Below are 10,033 nucleotides of genomic sequence, written 5' to 3'. Positions count from 1 at the left end.
TTTTATTATTTTATTTATTTTTGCATTTAATTAAATTTGATTTGTTGTACTACATTAATAAGACCAAAACAGGTGATATGATTGCAATGTAATGCCTCAAAAAAACCCAAAAAAACTTCTCTTTAATATTTTCCCATTAAAATACATAAAATATGCTATAAAATGCTTTGGTTTTTATTCAGAAATGTAGGAATGAGCCTTCAGGCACAGCAATACAGAATAATTTATCAGAGTTTGTCACGAGAAAACATAATTGTAAATAATACAACAGTCATGTAGTATTCATGATTTTATTCATTTTATTAAAACACCTCTTTACCGCACAGTAACACTATAGACACTTTGATTTCAGTTTACCTATTTTGTATCAACTTTAAAGTTTTAAAAGCAAATCTTGACCGTGATTAACAACATACAAATTGTAAATCAGCTTTCCTGTAGCTCAAACAGTAGAGCGCTGGCGCTTGCAACACCAAGGTCATGGGTTCGATTTGCAGGGAAAGCAAGAACTGAGAACTGCTAAGAATGTAAAATGTGCACCTTAAAATGCAATGTCTGCCAAATGCATTATTGTAAATGTAGACTCAAATAATAATAATAATAGAACCATAAGCCACCATGGGACATACCAATAGCCCTTATTATGAATGAATACAATTACACTTGTATTAATGTTGCAAAGTTCAAACAACAGGCCTTCTCCAAACCCCGCCCCCAAAAACATATCAGCCAACCGTATGTGAGCATGCAAAACGACTGACAGGCAGAAAGTGTTCTGATTGGCTAAAGCAAGAATTCCGTCACAGAGACAGATCCCAAAATCCCTTTAAACTGCAGCAGCTTTAAAAGTCAAACTCATCAGCTGAGTTTTTAACATGGTCAATATTCATAGACGAGTTATTTCCGATCATAACGTTCTGCGCGTTCTCAATGTGGATGCATGATGATTGTGGCTGCCAAGAGCCATGTGGCTGATACATTGCTCCATTCAACGGAGTTGGTGCAGAAGGTGCATAAAACATGTTATTCTGCCGCATTTCGCTTTCTACTTTCAGTCGCGCTAATTTTTCAGTCTCTCGTTGTAGTTCCGCATTTCTGTCGTTTTCCTCCTTCAGTCTCTTTCGTTCCTCCTGTAGTTTCTTCTTATGCTGTTCGATTAGCCAAAACTTCCTTTGTTTTTCCACTTTGTCTGGTGCGATGGCCCTCAAGGCGTTGCGTTCAAACATCCTGTTGCTTTCGTCGAGAGGGCACTTCGTCCGAAGCACCAACGGAAAACTTTTTTTGGGCAAACTGTTCTTGCGAGGTAGCAGCGGAATTACAGAGTTCAATTTGTGATGGTTTTCCAGCGAATTCACCATGGCTGAATCGGCGGTGGTCGCGCTGAGGTTGGATTGGAAGTTCTGCGTGAGCAGCAGGAGCGTAAACGCAGAGTTCTCGATGGCGTCCTCAATGCATCCTAACGTCGACCGTCCCGGCTGGGCGAAGTCGTCGGAAAATGTCGCACCAGACGCAGAGATTATAAGTTCGAGTCTGTCTCGTAGTCTTCGCGCCTCGTCCGCGTCTTCAGCTTCGTGGAGGATCACAAAGGCGTAAAATGTTTCTTCTATGTCGCTTTGGCTCGCTTCTGGAGAGCATAAACTGTTAGCTTGAATTGGTGGTTTGCAATCGTTAGCGTTAGCATCGTTTGGTCCGGATGAAAATCCAATATTGGGGTTTTGGGATGTCACAAGTTGGGAGCTTCCGGTTTGGTCTAGACACTGTGTTGGATTTGTCGCGTGATTGACTTCTGCTGTCTGTAGTTGGTTGTTCGTGTGAATATTCGTAGTTGGTCGTCGTAGTTGGTCTTGATTGGTTGTACTTTCGCTATTTGTTGGTGTGCGCAAACTCAACGGCTTATTGGCCATATTGGATTCAGAAGCAGTTGGCGAGCTAATTTCGAGACTATACGAACTGCGGCCCGAACTTAATTGCTGAGTCACCAAATGGCCACTGTTTTGCTTAGATGCGTCTGGGGACGTCAGTTGGTAAGTAGTAAGTTCAGTGGCGGATTGATCGATAGCATCAGGACCGCAGACTTGCTTAACTTCCTCCTCGATGTCTAAAGAACTCAAACCAGACGTTCTGCTCGACGCAAGAGCCGCACGGTACGCTTTATCTCGTAGTGACTCGTCGCACAATCTCTCCTGCACCAAAATAGCGAAAATTCTTGCGATATCCAGTAACGTTTTGGCATCTGTTGCCTCAAAACCGGCAATATGGCCGCCGTTCAAACGTTCTCCGTGCAGTTTGAACATTTTAGCCAAGTACTTTCCAATGCTGCTGTCGGCGTTAGCTGTTAGCTTAGCATGCGCATCCATGTTCCGCTTCAGGAGAATCAAGCACATGGCGTACACCAGCTCCTCAGGCTGTTTGTGGCCATTCTCGGGCCGTTCGCGACCCATTTTGAAGGTCAGGCTGAACCATCGCTCCTGCCCAGCTTGGGAGAGGACCTCAAACGCCTTGGCGAGATTCGCGAATCCTCTGTCCATATGCTGTACTCCATATTCTGCCATTGTTTACACAAGAACTGGCGATCATATGTGAATATATGCACTCATATGACATGTTCAAGTCATTCCATTCAATTTGAAGTCACTTCGGCGAGCATGAGCTTCTGAATGCTGAAAGACAAAGAAAAAGTTGTTTATTATGAGTGAATTTGAATATTTCAATATCAATATTTCATAGACTATCAACATATTTATTTGAACACTTTCAAGCTGAATCTTTCATGCACCAAAAGTATAATTAATTAATGATGTACAATAAAATAAAATATTCAACACTATCTGTCCCTTAAATCCTCGAGCCCCTTATAGCAGGATTGATTCTAATCAGTTGTTGTTGAAGTTTTTTATCATTCATTAACTAGATCAAATCGTTATGAAAGTGATTCCAACGATATTAATTCTCTGTGTTTATAGCTGTGGTGTGTGGACTCTGCTATTCTTTAATATTAAGAATGATGTTTAGAACTATGTCTTTATCGTTATCTTTAGTGATTGTCCTTGATATGAATAGGCTTTAAGACCCAAAAATAATCCTTATAAGTGTTTAATGACTCATCGAGTCTTTACAATGGCTATTAGCCGTGACGTGGACAAAATAATTCATAAATAAGAACAACATACCAAGGAAACAGGGGACGTTTTCAGAACTTTAGCTAACGAATTCTCTCGAAATTATAAACAAATGTTCTTCCAGTAACGTCCAGCAAGTTATAATATCTGGTCTTTAATAATGTTATCAAAACTTTAGTACAAAACATTTACATTGTTCATGGAACATTATTATTACCTGAAACGTTTTAGGTGGACGTTCATACCGTTTTAAACGTTACTACTGTACTTCAAAGTAATGTTTGAAGAGTGATAAAACGTTCGCATTACCACGAAAATGTAAAACTGAACGCTCATAGAAAATCCAGAAATTACGTTTTTTTTTTAAACACTAGTTCTTTGAACATATTTTTGACAGCTGGGTAATTCATATTATAAATATTATAACGAAACACAAACAACGTGTGACCTACCTTTGTAATAGTTCTGCATTAATTCAGAAGCAGGAACTTGGCAACAAAACTTACACCTTCGCAGAAGAAACAGCGAATCTGTTGAACTTGATTGATTGTAAAAGACAAAAACGCGTATTTCCCGGTTGTTTTATATCTAAAGCATTATGTGACACTGGTGTTTTTAAGACTGGATGTTTGACTTTTCCCTTTCTCGTGAAATGCGGAAGAAGGTAAACACCGTGTAGACTTTGTAGGGCAACTAGCAGTTAAAGATGACCAAAAGATGGCAGTAAAAATTACTATGGTAAATTGACACTGATGTTCTTGAATAAAACATCTGTTGATCTAGTCTAATGAACATACTTATACCTTATTTAGCATACATTTTAAAATATGTATGACTCGTAGATTATAAAAGTCCCTTTTATTTTAATTTAAAGGAACACTCCACCGTTTTTTAAAATAGGGCTTATTCACTTTCTTTCTTACATTTAGATAGGTGGGCAAATGCATTTTTGTCTCAGTGCATGCATTGTTTTAGTTTGACAGGGTCGGCACTAGCTTAGCTTAGCACAATGAATGGAATCCTTTGTTGCCAGCTAGCATGTCCTGAGTAAAAGTGATATAAAATTTTTTAAAAACCCACCTAATTACTTCTTGTGGCCTGCGTATTCACAACAAGTACAAATAGTGATGCAGATTAACACTAGGCGATTTCCTAGGCAGATATTGACTTATATATTAAGGACTATATTAGGGGGAAGCACAGGCGAAGCACTGCTACTTGGGCGTGATATCTCTGCGCCCAAGTAGCAGTGCTTCACCTGTGCTTCCCCCTAATATAGTCCCAAGTCAATATCTGCATAGGAAATTGTCTAGTGTTAATCTGCATCGCTATTTGTACTTGTTGTGAATACGCAGGCCACAAGAAGTAATTAGGTGGGTTTTTTAAATTTTTTATATCACTTTTACTCAGGACATGCTAACTGGCAACAAAGGATTCCATTCATTATGCTAAGCTAAGCTAGCGCCGACCCTGTCAAACTAAAACAATGCATGCACTGAGACAAAAATGCATTTGCCCACCTATCTAAATGTAGGAAAGAAGGTGAATAAGCCCTATTTAAAAAAACGGTGGAGTGTTCCTTTAAGAAGAGGCTTTTATATTTTTATTTGTTCTTGTATGAAGAATTGTATTGTATTTCTATGTCTTTTTTTATGTATTAAGTACTGACTGCGTATTAACAATGGGGAATAATCATGCCTTTTAATATCCACTTTTAATATCCATATTTGAACAACAAAACATTTGGTCAAGATTCAATAGTCAGTATTAGCAAGACCCAATTATTACGTTAAATGTAAATTAATTTTTTATTAAATTTTTTTACCTGTAAATTCATAAACGAATCAGCAGTTCAATGTTAATTGTACATTAATTATAAATAAGAAATGTATCTTAAGCAGGCTCTTATTATGTAATAGGCTACCAAATTGCGCGAGATTACAGCAGAAGCCAAAGAGCCAAGCATGTGGGATAACGAGAACAGGGTTTCGCGCGCTGAGTCTACGCGCGAACGTGACGTGCAGCCCAACCAATCAGCGGGAGGATCAGAACTCCTCTCCACCAATCAGGAGCGCGCCGTGCCCGCGACAGGAGGGAAAACACGTTGTTGAACACTTTTATTGATTCGAGTCCCAGTTTCAGTGCGTTTCGCGGCAGGATTAAACTGTAACAAAAGTGCAACATTTTCACACTTTTATCACATTTATTGAATTAAAATCACGTCTTCTGTTTCCAAGAAGAAGATTACAGGTAAAGAGCCGTATTTAAAATCTCTTTCGGTCTATATTTAAATGTATTGTCTGTTAAACCATGCGCACGCGCCTTATTTTACTGTATAAATAATGCGAAATTTGCATATTTATCTCGTGCATGTTAATATTTATATAACCTATAGCGTTTTAAAATGTTTCTGTCATTGCAGTCTACACTAATTTATTTGTTATCATACTCAGACCCCAAATGAAGTCTAAATGTTCTTAATTTCTGTGGTCAATTGGGTTTTTGCAATTAAATAAGTCAAAATGTTTCTTATTAATGTCTTGTATGCTGAAATAAGTAACCATAACAAACCAAAACAACCCAGGAAAGTGTTTGTGAATGTCTAACTCGAGTAATGCAGGACTTAAGAATGGGGTACTGATGCTTTAACCAATTGTATACCATTTAAAATGATAAATGTGTGATAATTTGACACATTCTGTAATTCTTAGTTTAGATTTGACATTTAGGGGTCTGTTTTTGATACAAGACCACCCACATCATGGCCAGCACACAACCCTTCATTTAAATGAACTCGATTCGCACTATCTAATCCCCGTTTAAACGGATTGATTTTTGCAAATAAACGATATAGCTAGACTTGTATATGAAGTTCAGGTATCATTCCAACTTCCTGTTTTGTTTTTAAGTCGACAAAATAAAGATGTTATTTGACCCGATGCAGTACCTTTGAGTGACAGTTAGGGGGCGTTTCCGCCATTTCCGCAACAACAGGCGAGGTTTGATGTCAACAAGGTTTTCTAAAGCTATTATTAAAGCTTGCACACGTAGAATGGAATATTATCTCTCCCATCCATTTTAAATTGAATCTGGAAAGGTACCATGGTATTACCATGTTTTTGGACAATTACCATGTTAAAACCATTTTTTTTGGCATTTACTGTGGTAATACCATGTTTTTTGGCCAATTGTTTTGGTAATACCATGTTTGTTTGGCCATTTACTACGGTGATACCATGTTTTTCCGTCGGTAGTCTTTGGCGTATCTTTGAAATACCATTGCATATGAATATTGTAAGTGTAATCATTTATTATTGTAATATATGCGTAGTCTGGTTTTTAAAAATGATGATTGTAAATTGGAAAACTTACGGAAAATATTGGTGAAATGGTGTGGGAATGCTAATAAATCAAAGAACCTTGGATTTTACCTTTCAATGGCATCACTTTACCAAGCTGACGCCCGTTTTGTAAGTGTAAGTCTTAAAGAAATGTAGACCGTTTCAAAGCAGCAGTTGTAAAACCGCCAGAGGAGCCGAACGAGGAAAAAGCTGCCCGTGTTGTTCACGTCACTGTGAAACGAACACCTTTTTCCTGCTCGTTTGAAGCTCCTGGCTCCGGGCCATTGTCTGAACTATAAAAAGGAAGGTGTGGAAACAATCTCACTTTCTGATGTCACTTGTCCCAGGTTTGCCGCCATGTGGATCCAGGTGCGCACTATGGATGGCAAGGACACCCATCGGGTCGACTCCCTGTCCAAGCTCACCAAGGTGGACGAGCTGCGAGTGAAGATCACCGAACTCTTCAACGTCGAACCCGACAGGCAACGACTCTTTTACAGGGGCAAACAGGTGACGTGTGCCGTTCGCAAGCCGTTTTACTTTCCATAATGTGACGAATTTGCTTTAAATCTTAGTCATTTTCAGTCAATTAATGTTTTTAGAGAAATCATATTGGTTATTTAGCATAATTAGGCCCAATTGTAAGGTTGAATTGACTTGGAGAAACTTGGGCGAAAAATGGGCGTGGCTTGGTTTTATCTGTCAAATTGATTGGATGGTGAAAAATTAACCAGTATTTTGTGTGATCTTAAACACGTTCACAAGAGCGAATGTGTAAAACTTCTTAAACCACATTTTTACGCAAGTAAAACAAATTTGCGTTGATTACTCTTGCACAAATTGTCACATTCGCTAAGCAAACCAAAGTTAAAAAATTGCCTTGATTCTACAGTAAACGTGTCTATCTTTTGGTTACTTCGCTAAAGTTGTCTCTTGTATGTTTAAATCATTATATACACACTTAATGAGTTTAATTTAATAATGAATAAAGTTCTTACCATACAACTTTTTAATATTCAAAACAACTAGCCTAGATTAAAAAGTTTGTCAAGACTAACTTTGTTGGCTTCAGAAAGTATCTTAAAGGTATTGCGGAGGATGTTTTACTTCCTGGTGGGTAGTCTAAACTATTGGTCCTCCTATTTGTCAATCATTCTGGTGAATCAATCAAACTTTTCAAAAAGTGGAGAGGGTGGGTCTTATCTAAAATTTGGAAAGATCCTCCGCTATACCTTTAAAGTTTGAGATTTCTTTAAGTTTGAAGGATTTCTTTAAGTTTGAGGTATTTCTGAGGTATTTCTTTAAGTTTGAAGTAGTTTTTTGTTACGCTGTGCTCTGAAATCATTTGTAAAATGTCAAATCTGTGTAAATTGTTCATATTTTACACATTTGCACTGTCATAACGTTATTTTAACATTAATTTATCTCGTCCACTTCTTCGTTGGCCACGATAGATGGAAGACGGCCACACCCTCTTCGACTATAACGTGGGCTTGAACGATATCGTTCAGCTTCTGGTACGACAGGCGCTCCCGTCGGCGGCGCTCCCGAAGGACAAGGAGGCCGAACTCTCCGACTCGGACTCCGGCTGCGGATCGGCCCAGAGCGAGTCCGATAAAGGATCCACGCATGGCGAGAGCGACGGCCAGAACGCTGGAACCTCAGTCCAGACCGACGTGCTGGACCTCGTCGACCCGGGCTTTGGGTTTTACAAGGTGAGATGGGCGGGAAAATGAGCTTCTAATAAGTCAAAGCCATTCTTGCGCAAATTGTTGCATCCGATAATCTAATCAAATAAAATTTTTAAATGGTTGATTCTACTATAAATGTCTCGTTGGCCGTTTTCTTTCTGTTGTTTCGCTCATAAAGTTTCTCACATATTTTAAGTATTTATCTTCAAACTTAATGATTTTGATTGTATAACGAACAAAGTTAAAATTTGTATAATCGTAATTTGTTCATAACCATTCTTTGGTCAAAACTAACGTGTGATGTTTGTAGACGACGCATTTCTTTACCAGAACAAATGTTTAATTTCCCCACCAAATTGTTCTTGCGCAAATTGTTGCGTTCGATGAGGAACACGTATTATTATTTTTCTTTTGGAAATGGTCAAAGTTGCGTTATCGGCCGTAAAGCGTTCGTAAATCCATTCTGGTGTAAGAACTAATGTGTGGTGTTTGTGAAAGTACTTTTTATTCAAGCTGATATTTTGTTAATAACGAATTTGCTTTATTTGCTCATGAAACTATTCTTGCGCAAACTGGCACATTTGTTAAGTAACGCAAATTAAAAATCGTGTCAATATTTTCAATGTCAATGTTCATTTTATTTAACAATTTTAAGTACAGTAAAAATGTTTCATGTAAATTTCTAAAAGATATTTACTCAATGTTTTGTTACACTAGTCTCTTAAATTGTGTAAATCTTTCAAATTGTTCGTGAAATGCAAGAACTAATGCGTGATGTTTGTAAAATCCCTTTTTTTAGCGCAAGATGTATAATTTGTTTAACAACTTTTTGCTTTTTGCTCAGGAAACTATTCAAGCAAATCAGAACAATCTTGTCGGTTCCACTGAATGTCTTGCTGGCCTCTTTCTTTCTGTTGGATGTTCGAAACGTAACATTTGAACACTTTTTTTTTTTTTTTTTTTTTCTCCAGATAAATGAGTTTGTAGATGCTCGAGACTTGAACATGGGCGCCTGGTTCGAGGCGCAGATCGTCAACGTTACGAAAACAGCAAAGGCTTCAGAGGAAGAAGGAGGAACTGATGGGGAAGAGGAGATTATTTACCATGTCAAATACGAAGAGTAAGTCTGTATTTTGGAGTGAAAGAATATAACACTGATAAAAAAAAACAAAATAATGGCAAGAAACCTTTGGTTGGCTGCACGCAAAAACTAACATGCGTACCAGTGTAGTCTGATCCACCGACGAATGACTTATGAGCCGATTCAGTTATAAATCAATAGCTTGTGAATCAGAATCCAGTCTAGAAATCTGTAACCGATACACAGTGAACGAGTTACGAACAGTTCAGATGATGCATGAGTTACAAACTCGAAAGCCAGGTAATTTAAATCAATCCAACAACTTTTAGACAATATTTTTATTCAGAAAATATATTAATGGACATTTTCTCCTGGAATAATTTTTGAATTTCTAACAAATATTAAATTGAAAGATTCTATGTAAATGTTGTTACTGTTGGTATACTAGTGTTAAATTATTGTAAACAATGTAAGGAATTGATTGTAATCATAATTATTAAAAAAAAATTGAAATACGGTTGATTGCCATGAATACAGCCATTGCTGCTGGTATGGCATTAAATCATAAATCCATAAATAAATCCAACGAATCAGTTGTTGGATTTATTTATGGATTTATTGTTGGATTTATTTATGATTTTCAGTCAAATGTTTTTACAGAAAATAGTAGAGCTGCACAATATATCTTATGTATTATCAAAATATAAATTATCGAAATATCACAAATGTATGTATCGTGATCTGCATATCGTAACGGCTTGCAATAACTGGTCATGAACAAAAGACAGAGAAAATCACTCG

General features: G+C 37.5%; 2 protein-coding genes across 3 annotated transcripts in view; one reads left to right on the top strand and one right to left on the bottom strand.

Annotated features, from left to right (window-relative positions):
* The window catches only part of uhrf1 (ubiquitin-like with PHD and ring finger domains 1), a 55,927-nt gene that overhangs the window by 32,538 nt on the left and 13,356 nt on the right, over nt 1-10,033 (top strand). The window contains exons 1-4 of one of the 2 annotated variants that reach the window (XM_082139022.1): nt 5,208-5,369; nt 6,808-6,970; nt 7,915-8,175; nt 9,123-9,271. In XM_082139022.1, coding sequence (XP_081995148.1) covers nt 6,818-6,970; nt 7,915-8,175; nt 9,123-9,271 — 563 coding nt within the window. In that variant the 5' untranslated portion in view covers nt 5,208-5,369; nt 6,808-6,817. Of the gene's footprint in view, nt 1-5,207; nt 5,370-6,807; nt 6,971-7,914; nt 8,176-9,122; nt 9,272-10,033 lie in introns of those variants that run through there. The other variant, XM_082139023.1, reaches the window with a different exon arrangement.
* On the bottom strand, nt 277-3,958 carry ticam1 (TIR domain containing adaptor molecule 1). Its single transcript, XM_082137713.1, has 2 exons — nt 3,572-3,958; nt 277-2,660 (listed from the first exon to the last, which is right to left on the bottom strand). Exon 2 carries the CDS (start codon nt 2,550-2,552, stop codon nt 843-845), a length of 1,710 nt encoding a protein of 569 aa, XP_081993839.1. The 5' UTR covers nt 2,553-2,660; nt 3,572-3,958; the 3' UTR covers nt 277-842.

This window comes from Leuciscus leuciscus (genome assembly GCF_965113295.1).
Source record: "Leuciscus leuciscus genome assembly, chromosome: 15".
NCBI lineage: Eukaryota > Metazoa > Chordata > Actinopteri > Cypriniformes > Leuciscidae > Leuciscus > Leuciscus leuciscus.
Note: the sequence above shows the minus strand (reverse complement) of the source record. Positions and strands in the feature narration are given on the sequence as shown.